At 42.9% G+C, this 17,526-nt stretch overlaps 2 protein-coding genes across 11 annotated transcripts in view; one reads left to right on the plus strand and one right to left on the minus strand.

Moving 5' to 3' along the window:
• AIDA (axin interactor, dorsalization associated) overlaps positions 1-2,854 on the plus strand; it is a 28,705-nt gene extending 25,851 nt beyond the window's left edge. For 2 of the 3 annotated variants that reach the window (XM_080617043.1, XM_080617044.1), the window contains 3 exons: positions 236-358; positions 824-941; positions 1,714-2,854. In XM_080617043.1, the coding sequence (XP_080473169.1) occupies positions 236-358; positions 824-941; positions 1,714-1,810 (338 nt within the window). In that variant the 3' untranslated portion in view covers positions 1,811-2,854. The remainder of the gene's footprint in view (positions 1-235; positions 359-823; positions 942-1,713) is intronic. The other variant, XM_080617045.1, reaches the window with a different exon arrangement.
• The window catches only part of MIA3 (MIA SH3 domain ER export factor 3), a 38,494-nt gene that overhangs the window by 2,188 nt on the left and 18,780 nt on the right, over positions 1-17,526 (minus strand). For 3 of the 8 annotated variants that reach the window (XM_080617040.1, XM_080617038.1, XM_080617035.1), the window contains 22 exons: positions 16,822-16,843; positions 14,620-14,708; positions 14,392-14,469; positions 14,186-14,296; positions 13,226-13,297; positions 12,926-13,030; positions 12,062-12,184; positions 11,825-11,948; positions 11,278-11,333; positions 10,572-10,662; positions 10,300-10,438; positions 8,677-8,778; positions 8,515-8,575; positions 8,356-8,391; positions 8,197-8,264; positions 7,825-7,922; positions 7,578-7,709; positions 7,402-7,470; positions 7,204-7,280; positions 6,989-7,060; positions 6,219-6,369; positions 5,272-5,845 (listed from right to left, as the gene is read on the minus strand). In XM_080617040.1, coding sequence (XP_080473166.1) covers positions 5,538-5,845; positions 6,219-6,369; positions 6,989-7,060; positions 7,204-7,280; positions 7,402-7,470; positions 7,578-7,709; positions 7,825-7,922; positions 8,197-8,264; positions 8,356-8,391; positions 8,515-8,575; positions 8,677-8,778; positions 10,300-10,438; positions 10,572-10,662; positions 11,278-11,333; positions 11,825-11,948; positions 12,062-12,184; positions 12,926-13,030; positions 13,226-13,297; positions 14,186-14,296; positions 14,392-14,469; positions 14,620-14,708; positions 16,822-16,843 — 2,184 coding nt within the window. In that variant the 3' untranslated portion in view covers positions 5,272-5,537. The other 5 variants (XM_080617039.1, XM_080617037.1, XM_080617036.1 and 2 more) reach the window with 5 other exon arrangements.

The raw sequence follows: 17,526 nt of genomic DNA on the forward strand, positions 1-17,526 counted from the left end.
TAATTCCAAGCTTTCATCTTAGACATTGTCAGAACTTTACTTGTTGTCATGTTGCAATCCAAAAGAAAACTCACTCACTGGAGGAGCAGGATTGCCCCTTTCCTGGGCATAGGGAGAAAATCCAGATGGGCATGAACTTTTTGTGGCAGTATTAGGAGTGATTTATACATGTTTTAAAGCAGTAGCTTGAAGTTGAAGAAGCTTCTGCAATTCTCATGCTGTTCCTTTCCTGCAGATTTGAATGGGATAGATCTGACTCCTGTACAAGACACTCCTGTGGCTGTGAGGAAGGAGGACATGTATGTCCATTTTAATGTGGACATTGAGATTCAGAAACACATTGAAAGACTAACAAAAGGTATGTGGCATCGGAGACCAGAAACAGGGTCCAGGAACTCTGCAGGCATAGACAGACACCAGCCTGCTCCTGATCTAATAACCAGGCTGTGCCCGAGCTGCTGCTGCAGGGCTCTAGATCCAGACAAGGATAAAAATAGACCTTTGCATCCTGTCTCTTGCAAATTGGTCACTGTGATGACTTGCAGACAGGGGAGGAATGAAGAGAGATAAATGCAGCAGTCTGCTTTACTCCAGATAATTGAGCTGCCTTATCACCTTCTTAGTCATTGGAAATACTGTTACCTGGATATGAGTCATTGAGTGAAGAGCAGAAGCTCTTGTGAGCCTTCTAAGAACATGGTACAGCTTTTGAGTAAATAACACAAGTGCTGGAGGTAATTCCCTCCAATGTATGTAGAGCATCTTAATGGCAAACCACTGGCCATAATTGCTAACTTCTCTGTTAAACCATTTTCCTCTCTAGGTGCAGCTATTTTCTTTGAATTCAAACACTACAAGCCTAAGAAGAGGTTTACCAGCACCAAGTGCTTTGCTTTCATGGAGATGGATGAAATTAAACCTGGGGCAATTGTTATAGAACTGTAAGTGTCGTGTGATTATAGATGCCAATGACAGAGGAAATGACCTAGACTTCAGTTACAGTGTGTGGCTTGTTGCATTCTTGGAGTCGTTAGATGGACTTCCATAAGGAATATTCTGCTTTTAATAAAAAAGGGAAGATAGAATGGTTTTAGGCAAATAAAAATGCTGGAGGCCCTTCTCAACCTAGACTTTTTGCAAATAAAATGCTGGTATTTGTAACTACATTTTAGATGAAGTTAACAAATTCTGTATGGCACACTTTCATTTTGACCTTAGCTTGAGCATCAGATCAGCTGTAAGTTAAAAGAAAATCAACTCACAGAGTCTTTTGGTACAGAACTTCTGTAGAGGAAATGTGATTCGAGACTTGGGACACTGCTTTGTAGTTGAATGTTATGAACATTTCAAAGCACTGTTGGGTAGTTGTTACACAAACCAATAGCTGAGGCAGTTAGGTGGCTGTGATGTGCATCCTGCCCTTGCTGTGCGGCTGAAGGGCTGAGTTTGTTTTTGGGAAGAGAGTGAAGCTTGCAGTTCTGGGTGCTCAGGCTGTGCTAGCAGGAGGGCTTCATTTGAAAACAGAAATCTTTGTGTTGTTAAAATAAGAATCTGGAGAAAATAGTGGTTTTGAGTGTCTTCCTGTAAAGCTGCTCACTGTTGTAGCTTCCAGTGAGTCTTGTCAGATGTATTTAAAAGATTAAGGTAATCTGTACAGGAGGCGCTTTTCATCTCCCCTCGCAGCCAGGTTAACTCACTTTCATGTGGTTACAGGTACAAAAAACCCACTGACTTTAAAAGGAAGAAACTGCAACTGTTGACCAAGAAACCACTTTACCTTCACCTCCATCAAACACTGCACAAGGAATGACCCGCCCTAGTTGTGAGACTTCTGTGAACTGCACCACCGGTCGCGGTAGCTATGTGTAGTAGCCTTCGCAGGGCAGGAGAACGACTAATCATGCCAGTAGGTCAGAAGGGACCATCACACACTGCACAATACTACTTCAGGGTCAGGGGCAAGCCACCATTCCAGTGCAAGATTAGTTTCTCAGTATCTTCCAGATCCAGGTTTTTCTGAGAGCCCTGAAATAGACTGCTTTCCCTAATTTTTGCTGTTCATCACTTTTTATCTTAACCGTTATCCTTTTGCCTCAAACTCCACCTAAGGATGGAGACTGCCCCTTTGCCAAACCTGTAGCAATAAAGATGTGGCAGGCCTACTAACTGTTTACACTTGCTGTGCTATTGTAGTTCCTCTCATCTGCATTTCGGAGTCCTCTGTAGCGGGCTGGGTGGGGGAAGACCAAAAGAAAGATGAGGTAGGGTGGGAAAAGGAGCTTGAGGTGCCGCATGTGGTTAAAGATGAGAGAGAGGAGGATGCTGGTCCAAGGGGAGTGGCCACAGAGGAGCTCCACAGGCAGTGGTTCTGCTTTGGTCAGGCCAGGAGGACAACTGCAGATGAGAACAAACAACTGCAATTGAACAGCCTTGCCTGATCCACTCGTGCTGAGCTCTGGATACCTGTTACAGTCCTTTAATTCACTGTTACTCCCTCATAGAGCTGATTTTTTCTGTATCTTGTCACAGATTTTCAAAGGTGGCGGGGGATGGAGAGAGGCGGTCACCAGTTCAGTGCCAGCAGCAGAGCTTTTGGTACAGCAGGTCTGGCTGGCAGGTGGTCCCACCTTTGACATGAAACTGCTGTTCTTGGGGAAACTCTACACAGTTTTCTGTCTATTTTGTGCAAGTCTGGAAACTTAACTCTAAAAATTACCCTTTTAGGGAAGTAGACAGGATTATCATTTATTTTCTATATTTTGGATTTGGTGTGTAATAAGCTGCAGGCCATTGGCTTATTATGACACACTTGCATTCAGTTTTTGACCTAATAAAGGGACAGAAGTAGAACCCAGTCAAATCTTTCCTATATTTGTGTGGATATTTAATACAATAAGGTTTGAAATACTTCTTGCATATCTAACTAGTGCCTAAATACTCTGCTATGCTAACTAAAGACCCAGCCCCCAGAATAGTGTCCATTATTGGTTTTATTTGCAAGTTTGGATGCAGCTGCAACACCAGTTCCTCTTTTCTGTCCTGTAATCCTGATATGTTACATGATGCTTTAATGGAAGGGATGTTACTTTTCCTTGTGGTATTTGTCTGGCTGCAGGCAGGTGTTCAGCAGTTTTGCCTTTACCCTGTTGATTAGGATAAAAAGCTATTTTTGAATGTCTTAATCTTGCCTTCCCCCTGTTCTGGTATAACTAGGGCTGATGTTAGTTAGGTGTGATGACACAAGTCAGCAACACTTCCTCACATTCCACTACTGGCTGGAAGGGGGCGAAAAGTGCAATTGAATTTTCCTGTTTACGGGTCTTTTACAATACCCCAGTGGTGTTACATCAGATACATTGAATATCAAGCCCTGAAATGCCATCGCTCCGAGTTACAGAAGTACCTCTGAATGCAGTGTTCTGGATACCGGACAAAAGGAGGATACCTACATTCCTAAAAAAGTAAAATCATCCTTTGAACCCTGCAAAAAGATGGAGAGGAGCATTGGGCTGTGGTGGCACATAAACCCCAGCTTGATCAGCAGCTGTGTTACCTGAAGTGTTCCTTGGTTTTGGGTCTCTCTGACCTTCGAAGAAGCTGCAGCATGGAGTGTCCCTGCAGCGCGTTCAGGCCATGTTCTCAGTCAGGGATGATGCTGGGGCTCCATCCGGCTTTGCTGTCCTCCATGTCTGCTGGTGCTGCTCATGGCCGGCTGGTCCTGTGTCCCCATGAGCCACAGCACCTGGGGTAGGCAAGGGAGGGGACACTGAACATCACCCAGCTTTGTCCTGGGCAAGGAGCAATCCTGGACTCAGAGAAGCCACCTCTTCAACACGGATGTTGATAACTGTGCGTGTTGACAGCCACCACAGAAACAGAACACTTGCGCTTGAATTGCAAACCCCTTGTTCCAGCTGCTCACCTCTTCCCAGCTTGTAGATGTATGTATTAACTCCTGTTATAGCAAATGGCAACTCTGAAGTATTTTTGTTAAATACACAAGTAGAGCTTTGTATTTAACTAATTGTGAACTGATGGCTGTAGAGTGTGAAATACCAGTTTTGAAGTTGCTTCTATCCTTTGCGCTTTTTTCCATGACCTCTCTTTTACTGACAGGACTACTTCCTGCTCCCACCACCGCTGCCTCCTCCATTGCTTTATGCTGCAGTGCCCTTCTACCTTGTCTTTCACCTCAAATCTAAAGCTTAGTACTTGTACTGTAAGAATGCAACACCGAGATGGTGAGTTTAAAGGCTGCTTGTGCTCTGGCAGTAAAGCTGTGATGGCCTTTCAGTGGCGTTGTTTATTATTTCAGGTTGTTTTCCCCTTTTTTTCCTTCCCTAAAGCTTACTTTAGTACGGAGCACTTCTGAAAAACCTCAGTGTTAGATAAGCCATGGACCAACTAACATTCAGGGACTTTTTGAGCATCTACAAACACAGGGTGTGCTTTTAAAGCTATTCTGTGTCTGCAGACCTATTTAAATCACTGCAGCTGAATACAGCTCATACACACTCACTCCACCTACTTAAAAAAGGAAAGAAAACAGTAGTTCTCCATAAGTAAAAAAGGCTGTAAAAATACAGACTTACTGCTAAGGAAGATGAATTGAGCTTAAATACTGAGTAAAAGGAAAACTTATCTCTCAAACCATGCTTAATGCTGCAAGCCAGTCATGAAAGCCAAAAGCCACCATTAAATTTTGTAGTTTCTGGAATCCTGGAGCATTCGGCTGCATTTCCCAACTAACTACACAACATGGTAAAGATTTCCAGCTCCGCACTGCCCTTCAGCTGAGGAGAGATTCCCCCCATTGTCCTCATTGACCTGAAGCAAGACCAGTTCAGGGTGAGTGTAACAGAGTCATTAACCTCACAGCAGCAGCCGTTGTTCAGTCTTGATTCAAATCTCTGGTTCCATTACTGAACTAATATCCTTCCTGGACAAAAAACGGCACTGAACCAAAGCCTTCAGGGTTTAGCAAAAGGAATTTCGCTTTTTATTATGACCTTCCTTTGCATACAGCGTCATCTGTGCTTCTGAGCTCAGACCAGGCATCTTTTTTTCCTCTTAAAAAAGCCCCAACAGACCTCCCAGGCCTGATGTAAACCCCTGGCCGACACCAACTGCAGCTCAATGATGTGGTGGAGAAGGCAGGTAGGACAGCATTTTACTTAAAAAATTATTTCCACAGGAAATGATTTGATTTACATTTTGTCACAGAATTAGTTCATTCACCAACTGGTTACAGAGGCTACATTTAATTAAAACTAGCCACACAGGTACTTCCTTTCTATTGCACGTTTAGAGGAGGTTCAAGTCCATCACAAAAAGGTTCTTGCAGGCCAAGAGGATGGATGAGTTTAAGGTGATCGTAAATGCACGTCTGTAGCAACTGGATAAAAATTAATCCTGCAAAAGCCAAAATATACTGAAATGAGACAAACGGCCTTGACCAGAGAGCCATTTCCTAAAATCCTGACTGCAGGAAGTGTGCTCCAAGTCCCATTCTGCTGAGCTGCTGCCCAGGCACTGCATCAGGGGTTCTGCGCTGGAGGCTGTGCGTAGTCCTTTGGGGCTGCGGGGCAGTCCCTGGCTCCCGAGGGAGGCAAGTCTCTGCTGGGAGAAGGTGCATAGTCTCTGGAGCCAGGCGGGGGGAGCCGTGGGCCTGGAGGATAATCTCTGGGGCCAGGAGGACCTAGGGGTCGAAAAGGAGGGTGCCCACGTCCATAGCCCCTGGGGTCTGGAGGCAGCGGGAGTGGGCCAGGAGGCAGATCTCTCATCCCTAAGGGTGGGCCAGGTAAGAAATCTCTCGCAGCTGGAGGTGGCAAGGGAGCACCACGAACTGGAAGGGAAGGAAAACACAGAGTTAAATGAAATCTGTCTTTAACCTAATCAGTGAAGCGCCAGGCTCGCTCCTCATTCCTTCATTTTCCAGAGCAGCTCTGGAGTGGGTCACTGTCACATGCAGACTTCACAGGTCATGAATTATATTCCAGCGACTGTTGGCTGCTGGTTTCCACTTTAGACTCAACAAGGAGTACCCTGGCACTAAGGAGCACCTTGGCACTAAGGAGCCTGGAAAAGCCCACTTGTCCCAGCTTACTGAGCAAGGCAGCAGACCCCGTGAAGCATGGGGATGGCAGGTCTCAGCTCTGCAGGAGGCTCCCAAGGAGCACAGTGGGTGTGAGTTTCAGCACACAGCAATGTGACCATACCTACGGGCACAGAGAGAGGGCGAGGCCCAAAGTGCCCACGGAGAGGAGCTGGTGGTGGTCCGTAGCGAACAGGCGGTGGAGGTCCCATCACTGGGGAGGTCATGATAGGTGTTGCAGGGAAAGAAGGTGGGCCTTTGGTACTGGCATTAGCCTGTGTGAGATGAGGTTATACTTGAGTGTGTTACTTACTGCACCAGAGAAGCATGGACAGTGCTGCACACCAAAACCACTCACCCAAAGGCCAAGAGGTGGAAGAGAGAGAAAGAAGAAAAACACACACACCCAAAACACATTAAACAGGAAAAGTTGTGCACCACCACTGGCCCTTCACCAAGAGCACTGCTTGCACTACCTAGGAGTGCCTAGTGTACCGCCTGAGATGACAGGTTTTCTTTAGCTAAAGTTGTCCTAAAGAAAAATTTGATCCCTTTTGAAGTGTCCTCAGCAGACACCCCTTTGGAAAAAGGCCTGGCACCTGGAATTACATACGGAATTGTGCTTAAATACCACAGTTAAGTCAGCTGCTTAGGATTACTGGTGTAGTCACTCCAAAGTGTTTGCCGGCAGTCCTTAACAAGAAAGATTCCTTTCCACAATTCCATAAAAACCAGACAGCAACCGTTCATCATTAGAGAAAACTTTTGAGACAGAAGTGTAAGCCCTGGGTTAGTTTTGTAGAGCATTATGTTATTTAGCAGCTCAGAACACCAAGCCTGTTATTCCGCTCCATCAAAGCAGAGTAACGCCATGTGCAGCCTCTCAATACTCACTGTAGCTGGCTCAAGAGATGAAGGTGAATCAGCAGCTGCCCAGGGGGCTTCAGACTCTTTGGGAGAGGGTTGCTTTTGGGGTTTTTTGGACAGCAAATAAGGATAGTGACAGGGTATGGACAAGACAGAAGATGATACAGTTAAAGAAGCAGCAGGAAGTACACCAAATCATGTCTCAGAAGCGCTTCCTGAAGGTCAGGGTGTTTTCAGCTTACCAATCCATCCATTGCTGAGGAAGGGGAGGAAGTTCTTGGCCCACTACTGATGAGGGACGCTACAGCAGGCCCAAGGTCTGCAAAGAGAGACACAAATGCATGTCCTGCCGCACTTGGGGTAAGGAATTTTTAGTTTACATTTATGAAGTGAAAGACTACTGAGTAAGTTGAGTTGGTTGCAAGTCCCATGTAACTTACCCGGAACAGACATCCTTCCAGCTAACTCTGGTGGCCTTCGTGGAGCAGGGGGACCATCTACCGCTGTACCTTAAGGGAAACAAGAACCTAATCAATATATGCCTGAGCTATTTCTGCTTTTCCTGAGTCTATAGTGGAAAAGACAGCTATCACAGCAGGGAAGCCTCGCTGCTTACCAAATTCACTTCTTGAGCCTTCCCTGCGAGGAGCAGAAAGGGGCCGGGCAGGAACTTCAATCATCTGTGTGGGTGACGGATTTCCTCCACTCACAGGTGATGGGCCAAAAGAGCCATCTCTGCTTAAGGGCCCTATGCCAAAGAATTAAAACCACTTGATTTCCTTTTCTATACTATATCATAGCCCTATTTTTCTAGGATATTCTGGCTCAAAGACCAAAGTTTTGGGAGAAAAAGCAGGATTTACCTCGCCGTGGTGGGACCTGACGGTCGGGTCTGCCTGGAGTTGGCTTTACAATTAATGGTCTTTGAAGCATGACGATTTTTTGGTTTACTTCTATTAATCTAATTAAAAAAAAAGAAGTAAAGCTTTTATTATTCAAATAATACAAGTTATATTTGTTATCGTGTAACAAGGCAAACTGCCCTGTAAAATGTTACAGCTTTCACCAAGAAGCCTTACTTTAACCCTAATAGTTTAAAAGTAGTAACTCAAAGATTCATTACCCACTGTGAGCAAGCAGGCTGCCTGAGCACCTCACACTGTTGGAGCTCCTTCTCTCCTGAGCAACAGGCAGCACGTTCAAAGAGCAGTAACAGTGGTCTGTACTGTACTTACTTTTGCCTCAGGTTGGCAGCTTCTCTCTTTTCTTCAGCCAGAGCTCTCTCGGCAGAGCGGGCAATAAGCTGTTAGGAAAAGTTCAGCCAACTGCATTAACTGCACCAACCTGGAGTCAAATATAAGCTGTCTGGGTTGGAAAAGGAAGAATGTTCTTACCCAATTGTCATGTGCCTTTTTCTCATGAGCAGCAATCTGAGAAGACAAGAAGTGGTAGGGTTTATTTTGTGCAACTCCTAAGACTTCCAGTAACTCACTACGGAGCATTGGAAAAATGCAGTAAAAGGTGATACAATACCCAGGAAGCAAGAAGTTTACCTGGTTTTTGTAAGATCTCTCTGTTTTTTGCAATTCTTCTTCCATATCTTGGATCCTTTGCCTGTACAAAGGGGAAAAAGAGAGGAAGGAGAAAGCTTTAAATGAATTTTCTTCAACAGCTGAAATAAAGAAAAACAAGGGGTCTTTAGAAACCGAAGTTACTTGTAAACTTTCACTTCCTCGATGGCCAGCACTGCTTTTTCATCAGCAGCAGACAGCTTCTGCTCCTTCTCCTGACGCTCATACTCTTCCTGAGTTAGTTTTCTGCATGGAAAAACAAAACAAAGCACCATCTGTTCCACCATCCTACATCTACTACATCTCAAAACCAAAGTATTCCCCTGCTAACAACACTGATAAGCAGAATGTATAAAAATGAGTGAGACTACAAAAAGAATAAAAAGAGGTTTGGGGCTTTTTAAGAGACAGAAATACTGTCTTGTGACACCAACAGACAAACCCATTATGTATAACACCTGAAAATTAAGGAGGCAGAGTTGACTGGAAAGTTCTGTCAGCAACTAAGTTTTGCCAGAATCTAACAATTGCAAGACAGTTCATCTCTTTTCATCCTGTAGTTTACTTCCCTGTTCTACAGGTGGTAATTCAGCTTTACAAAGGTACAAACAAGGAAACACAGAGAACTAACATCCAACTAAGGGAGACGAAGAAACGAATGTGTAGTGAAAAGGGAGAAATTTAGGACCCAGGTGATACACACATTCCATAGTCATCAACCATGTGGAAAGAAGCTTATTTCTAAGTTCTCTCTGTGGCAATGTATTACACGACACATTTCCACAGTCTTTTTGTAACTCCTCAGTTCATTAACTTTGTAATTTTTCACCTGTTTCTGAAAGTGTTTAAGAGGTTCTTACATGATCCTAACTTACAAGAGCTATCCCACGTAACTGAAACCATTAACCTAGTAGGAAGTTAACTATTGCTAATAACCATTCCTTGTCTACATGGACACACACAGCAAAGAAGTAGTAACAGGCAGGGTAACTTCCTAAGAGTTTTGGAAGCTATAAAAACTCTTCAGAGGTCAAGAGGAAGTTTTCCTTGAAAGGTGGGCTACTCTTTACCGCTCCATTATGTGTTTACTACATCTGGATCCTGAAGTTATTAGGTCAGGAAGTTTCACTACTTAGCTTGTTCCAACCCTGTGCTTCTGCCCAACCTACACACCTGAACCCTAGAACTCTCAGTTGCTTCTCCACCACAATTTCAGCCTTCCTACGGAATTCAGCTGAAAATGTCCCTGAATCTGTTCTCAATTTTTCCCCCCAAAATTCAGACAGTATTACAGACATTTCAGTAAGTAAATAAATAAGGAATGAACACAGATACACAACTAGTTCTCCACTGCTGGCAATTCATTCATCTCGGCTGCACCACAAACTCAGCCTTCATTAATCCCTTTAAGAATGCACAAAGCTCCCACAGCTAAAATACCAAGTCTTCTGCAGGATGAGAATTAGACTTCACTGAACTGAGGTCAGAGTAACTGAAACAAATCTCAATGGCCACTATATTCTTCTGGACAAAGCACAGAATTTGCAGACCAAGCCACACATCCCCCCTTCTCCAGAACAGCAGAAGGCAATATTGCGTGAAACAGTGGAAAACAAAGGAGTACTAGCTTCAACCATGCTGAAACAGTAGCCAGCACCTTTCATTCCAAATACAACTTCAAGTAATTTGATCACTCTGAGCAAAGACCATTTGGATAGTGCCTTTGATATAACACGTTCTGCTGTGGAACAGTACTCAAAGGCTTACTTCTGGAGTGCCATCTCCTTCTGCTGGTAAAGCTCCCCAAGAATCTCCACTTTCTGCTGTAGCGTTTTGCATTCATTTTCTAGCCGAGCTTTGGCCGACTGGAGCGAACAGGAGTCATGTTCTAATTTTTTTATTTGCTCTGTTGGAGAAGCAAAGGTAAGGGAGGAAGGTGAAAGAAGTTGCAATGAGAACCAATATGCCCCATAAATGCTCCTTTTCTTTTTAAACCACTAACAACGTTTCATCTTAAACAATTCTTTTGCTAAGCCTACCTTCCAGCTCATGTCTTGCTGTTACTTCATCACTCAGTTTGGATTGCAGAAGATTTCTGTCTTCTTCAACTATGGATAACATAGTTTTTACCTGAAAAGAGGAGCAGAAAGTTATCATCTTAGGCATAGCAGCAACACGGCTGCATTTATTAGATAATACTCTGCTCCCATGAGACCACATTTGGAGCACTGTGTGCAGCTCTTGTGTCCTCAACATGCTGCAGCTGGAGCAAGTCCAGAGGAGGCCACAAGGATGATCAGGGGCTGGAGCACCTCCCATGTGAAGAGAGGCTGAGAAAGTTGGGGCTGTTCAGCCTGGAGAAGAGAAGGCTGCGTGGAGACCTCATAGCAGCCTTCCAGTATCTGAAGGGGGCCTACAAGGATGCTGGAAAGGGACTCTTCATCAGGGACTGTAGTGATAGGATGAAGGGGTGATGGGTTTAAACTTAAACACAGAAAGTTCAGTTTAGATATGAGGAAGAAGTTCTTCTCTGTGAGGGTGCTGAGGCACTGGAACAGGCTGCCCAAGGAAGTGGTAAACGCTCCATTCCTGGCAGTGTTCAAGGCCAGGTTGGACAGAGCCTTGGGTGACATGGTCTAGTGTGAGGTGTCCCTGCCCATGGCAGGGGGTTGGAACTAGATGATCTTAAGGCCCTTTCCAATCCAAACCATTCTATGATTCTATAAGATATCTTGTGCAGCATACCCTGGATACATCCATCATCTGCTTAATCTGAGTCTTCATCTTCTCGCTCTCATTATCTAGAAGAGAAAAATATATTTGTGTTCCCTGTTTTTTATAACCAATTCCCTGGACTCTGCAGCTGTTAAAAATAACAATCCCCACACTTTAGTCTGGGTTAGGTCTCCTTACTTGGTAAAAAACCCAAACCAAACCAAAAACCATGGGGAACAATGCACAACTGCAATTCCACAACCAGCACAACAGAACTATTAGATTTACTCCAAAAAGCATTCAGAAGATTCCTTCTTGTCACTACTTCTAGCCGCTATACTAATATTAATTTGGATGCACTACTTGCTACTGGACATAGCATCTAAAAATTAAAACATGGGAATTTGGAGCCCACATACATATCTATTTGTGTTGGAGGATTGAAGCTGGCAGTCTCTTAATCCACAGGCAGCTATAAATATGGATTCCCCTTGTTCACTGTATGAAATAACATGAGCATACCACTGCATATGCTTTAACCACTGGGCATATCAGCCAGGAGGTAGACTAACTGTACCTGGCAGCTCTCCATTGGCCAGGTCCTCTCCTGTGCTCCATTCATGCCCTTCGCCATCCTTCTTGGCTTCAGATGCCGAATCCGTGTCGAGCTGCTTCAGCTGCATAATGCAGTTAGTTAAAACCTAGTAACGAAAACAAAGTTTCACTGAAGAAGAATCACTCTGTGTTTTGTAAAGTATTTCAAAGTAATTTATGATGTGTAATATTTAAAGCAAGCATGTTATAGAGAACCTACTTCAATTTCATTTTCCTTGTAGGCAAGTGCTTCTTCTATGTCCTTCTGAGATTTCTGATACAGTTTGATCTGCTCACTGAGCTCAGTATGCCTCTCACTCCAACCTTCAGCTTCTTTTAGCAGCTGTATGAAGCACCAAGGCAAGATGATTACTTTTTCTATTTTTAGCACAGGGTGTATATCAGCTCTGCTGATAACCAACCACCACAGGTGACAGAAGAAGAGTAAACTTCATAGTTTCCACACTCATCACTAGCCCATTGGTAGAACTGGATGCTCAAAATCTTTCTGCAGTTTATATTATTAGGTGATCTTACAAATTTTATGTTTTCTCAGCTAATATCCTAACATCAGAACCAAAGTGCTCACACACTTCAAAATACGAAGATTTAGTTGCAGTCCAGAGGTAATTAAACTACATTCTCTAAGAAGCCATCTACTTCTCATACAGAGAAAAAAACTAGACAGATATTTACAATTATAAGTAAAAGAACTGTGATGACATTTTAGGGCTAAAGGCCTCCCCTGTTTAGCTTAGCTTCAGAATTGCTTTTTGGCAATCCTTTACCACAACTTCCTTCAGTCCTGATCCCAAGTAGCTATCTCCTGACCACAGAATGTCTGTGAAGTTGCTGACAAAAACTGAATCACTGGAACTGACAATGCCTTCATGCTAAAGACATGTGACTCACCTGTACAAAAAGCTGTGCAGGCAGGCACGAGGGGCTTAAGGTTTATCTTGATATGAAATTTGGAATTAAGAAAAGAGGGACATACTGAAGCTATACTCAAGAAAAGTAAGAATAAAGCCAAAATACTTCATTCAAAAGATGAACAAAGTTGCCTGGCCTGGGCATAACTTACTTGCTCCTTGCTCTTTTTCAGCCTGGCATTCTCTTCCTGCACATGATGAAGCTCAGATTTCACCTTTTCTTCACTTAGTTTAGCTTCATTAAGGGCTATCTGCACCTACACATGAAACAAAAAGACAAAGTCGAACTGCAATGGAACAAGAGCTATGTCTTACCTGATAAAATGGAAAACAGCTATATATGCACAAACAACCTGGAATCTGCCAATCAAGTGTTTTCTGTTGCATCCCAGATATGAATTTTCCTGGTACAAGAACTCGTGACTGTTGAGAGGGTGTAGATAATGCCTTACCTCTGAAAGCTCTACAGAATGTACATTCATAGTCTCTTGTAGTTTCTCCAAGGACTTCTGAGTTTCCAAGATCTATATAAGAAAATCACTTTGGATTAGTCTGATACATGCCTTAGCCTAAGTGATTTGGAAGCATAAATGGAAAGTCAAAATATCACCAAATTCCCATTTAAAGCAGCTGTTAGATGAGCAGCAACGTACTGCTGCCTTATCACCAAGGTAAGGAACAGCACATTAGAACCAACTTCCCCCTGTGCCTCTGCCTGTTCATGGCTGGGAAAGCTCCCTGTACACCTGCGCAGTCTAGAATGAAAGTAACACATGCTCCTGTCATTAGCAACAACCTTTGATCAAAACAAGACCAAAGAACCTATTGAAGCTTATCATTAATAGCAGAAAATCAGGCTTTACAAAGAAAGGGAAAAAAACTCACCATCTATACCCTCGGCACTATATCCTCGGCCAACAAGAATGAAGGACAGCTTAGAGACCTTCACACTTCCAACAGATGTAGATGCTTCCTCTAAGTACAGGAAAACATCTAAACATCTCTTACCAACCTGAAACCTTCAGTTTCTATTGTTAAGGAGCTTCCTGGCTCCAGCTAGGAAGTATTAGACTAGCCCACTAGCCCATTACTTGAATATATCTGTTTGTGTGTGAAAGCAGGTAACCACACAAGTACATCAGATCTTACAAAACACAAAAGCCAACTACCATCCCCCCAAAAAACCCCCACAAAACCAAAAATTAACAAAACCCAAAACAAACAATACAACAACAACAAAACCAAATGATTCTCCCCCTTGAGCTTGGGATGAACCTGAAATTTCATTTCAGTTCTCCTTTTGAGGTGTTTCATCTTGTTTGCTCTACCTCTTTTTACTCATGAGGTTGTGTTCAGCTTTTAGAGGACATCAAGTTAAGGACAATACAAGACACAAGTGTGATTGATCCTACCTTGTTCTGTTTCTTTTCATTCTTCTTTCTCTCCGTTTCAAGCATTGTGTGCAGATTTTTTACTTTGTCATCTAACTGACGATTTGCTTCTTCCAGTTCTTTGACAGTATCCTAACAAAGAAAAAAAGATAAAACCACCAACTAAAGCAAGTTATTTTACTGATGTTCTTGCTTTTGGCACACACAAGCAGTTAATTGTTCCTTACCTTAAGCTCTGCAGTTTCATCGGAGAGAACATCTTTTTGTTCTTGGGCTACCTTCACAGATTCCTTTGCTTCCTTTATCTAAGCAAAGAAACAACCACACAGAACTGAGGAGATCATCAACATAATAGTAAGAACAGAAAAGAAAAATGTACTAACTGTTGCATGGACTGTGTCATTAAACCAGTAACAGAAAATTAGGGAGCAAGGGATGATAACCTAGAACAATACCTTTTGATCATATTCTGATATCTTTTGTAAGATTTCTGTTTTTTCTTGCAGGAGGTTTTTAATCTTTTCAGCAAGTTGCTTTTCAGTCACTAGGAAGAAAAAGAAAGCTTACAGTAACTGTATTTTATACCCTGGGTGAGGGGAAATAAAAGAAAATCAGAGCTATCATTACCACCACTTTAGCGAACATTTCCTAGTAAGAGCTAAAATGTAAACCAGGATAGTGTCAATTCCATGGTAGTCAGCCCTTTCTGCAGAAGTCTGACCATCTTCAACTTTCAGTGCAAGTTACAATTGAAAACAAAACAGTAAAGTACTGAAGAGTGATGCAAAGCATACAGCTCTTGCATGCACTTCACAGAAGCTGGTCACAGAACACAGTGGAGCAGAGTAAGGTGCTGGCTATACACAGATGTGGTATGCCCAAGGGAAGAATTGCCAGCGAGGATGTCAGACCAGTCTCAGACTGCTGCTGTGACACTCAGGGAGGCACAACACCTTCCCTAACAACCGCCTCTTTTTGCTCTATTGAAACCACACGTTTGGTCGGCAAAGATAATGGGTTGAAAGCTCTGGAAGACCTACTGGGAACAGAAAAAAGCCTCAGCTAGCAGATGGCATCATTAAGCCTCAAGGAAATGCACCACTTTCTAACAGACTTCAAAAGGGCTGTGACTGAGCAACAGTTCTTTAGGCATGCATTTGTTTCTCAGCCTGAACAAGTTGTCAACCAACCCTTAGGATTCAACAAAAATCATTAACATACTTGAATTACTTTATTGTAAACTAATATAAAGAACATCCAACTGTGCTTTTTCAAGTCCTAAACCACCCCCGTATTTGAACACCCCAAGTCCCATTTGCTTCACAGCAAATCCTGCAGCACAAACGGGAAACACTGGTTGTTCCAACCGCATCCCACAGCATGCAATGGCAACTGCTGCTCCTCCTTCCCCTCCCACATAAGGGCTCCTGGGCCAGGAGATCCCCAGCCCTTCCTGCTCTGCGAAGAAGAGCCAACAACTGCTGAGGTACCATGCAGTCCTTCAGCAGTTTAAGGAGGGGCAGGAATCCCTGCGTTAGCTTGGTCTTCCAGTTTCACTACTGTAGTGAAGAGTGGATAGTAGATTTTATCTTTGGGATTCCAAACATAATCAACCTTTTTAAAGCATTTTTGTCACTTAATATTCCCCTATTTTAGATAAAGACTTTAAAAATAACATCACCTTTATCATGCTTTAACAATATCTGTTTGCCCTTAGATTTAGTAGTTTCTATACAGTGTCATACAGAAGAATATCTGGGGAGGTTGAGGAGGCGAAAGAGGATGAGACCCATGTTCCTCACTTTTTTGGGGGTGTGCTGCTAAGTAATTTCTGCACCACCAATACCAACTCTTCTTGCCCTCCAATAACAGTAATTCTTTTGCAGCATAGAAATCATCTTAAAGATTCAAGATGAACTTTTTCCAGCTCACCAATTTTGCATTAATTGCATAGAAGGAAACTGCTGTATAACTACAATTAAACTAGAGAGGAATGACTGACAAATAGTATGGTTTGTGAGGAAGAAAGAGGCAGAGTTCACGTGAAGACAATTCTTTTGTATTTTCATTTTGTATTCAACTACGGATTTCAGCAAACACCCTACTTTAAAGTATACTGAATGGAGAAGAAGTAGAATTCAGTTGTATTTACTTGAAGCTGGAGAAATGCTCTTGTACGAAAGGATGTGCTAGCCACAGGTGTATCTCACATCTAGGTCTACATTTAGAAGGTCTCTTTGCAACTGCACAGCAGTCAGTTTCAGGCTCCCCTCAATCCAAAAAGGCAAGAGAAACTAGCTAATGCTTTTTGTGAGAAGCAACAAGCAAAGTCAGATCCACTTCTAGTCAGAAGACCAAACCAAACTGCTCTACTACCATCATATCAGTACGGATCACATTTACATTGAACAAGGTGGAGCTTTTCCTTGCCCTTTAGTTTGCAGGTGCAAGCTCCATTGTTTCTCCTAATAAAGGCATTATCAAAACCAAACCTGAAATCTTCAAGATTCGGTATCTACCAGCCTAGCTTACACAGTAACCTTAGACTGAGCATTCTCCTTGAAAAAGAGTGAAAATGAATACCTGGTTGTCTAAAACAAACTTCAAAACATTTACATGCGTAAGCATCAAGTACACTGAAAAGCAGAGAAACTTACCTTGATATATTCTACTCTTTACCTACAGAACAGGAAAAGAAAAACAAAATTAGGCATAAAAACTGGTAAGCTAAAAAAGTCACCACATATACACAGGTTAAAGCAGCATATGGAAAACATATCCCTCACTGCCAATAAGAGTGTTGAATAATGCTGCAAACAAGATTAAGCTGTTCTCTAATAAAAGCTTCTAGGTTAATGCCCTGTTCTAGAGCCCTGCTAAACATCTGTAACCATCACTACAAGGGTAGCAGTAACTGCCCACATCCAATTTGCAATAAGGAATATGAAGCCATTTTGCATAAACCAGTCATGAACTTGCAAACACAAAACACACCTGCACCCCAGTTCATGACAGTTGCTTATCTTGAAATCAACACCCTTGAAGAGTTTCAGAAGCTTTCTTTTTATGTCACTTTATGAACGTTATTTTGCATTTGAAACTGAGCTGGTATATTCAATGTTAAAACTAAGCAAGTTAAAAACTACCATAGAATCATAGAACAGTTAGGGTTGGAAAGGACCTTAAGATCATCTAGTTTCAATCTCCCTGCCATGGGCAGGGACACCCCACACTAAACCATGCTACTCAATGCTTCATCCAACCTGGCCTTGAACACCGCCAAGGATGGAGCATTCACAACCTCCCTGGGCAACCCATTCCAGTGTCTCACCACCCTCACAGTAAAGAATTGCTTCCTTATA

The sequence above is a fragment of the Psittacula echo genome, assembly GCF_963264785.1.
Source record: "Psittacula echo genome assembly, chromosome: 4".
In the NCBI taxonomy this organism is placed as follows: domain Eukaryota; kingdom Metazoa; phylum Chordata; class Aves; order Psittaciformes; family Psittacidae; genus Psittacula; species Psittacula echo.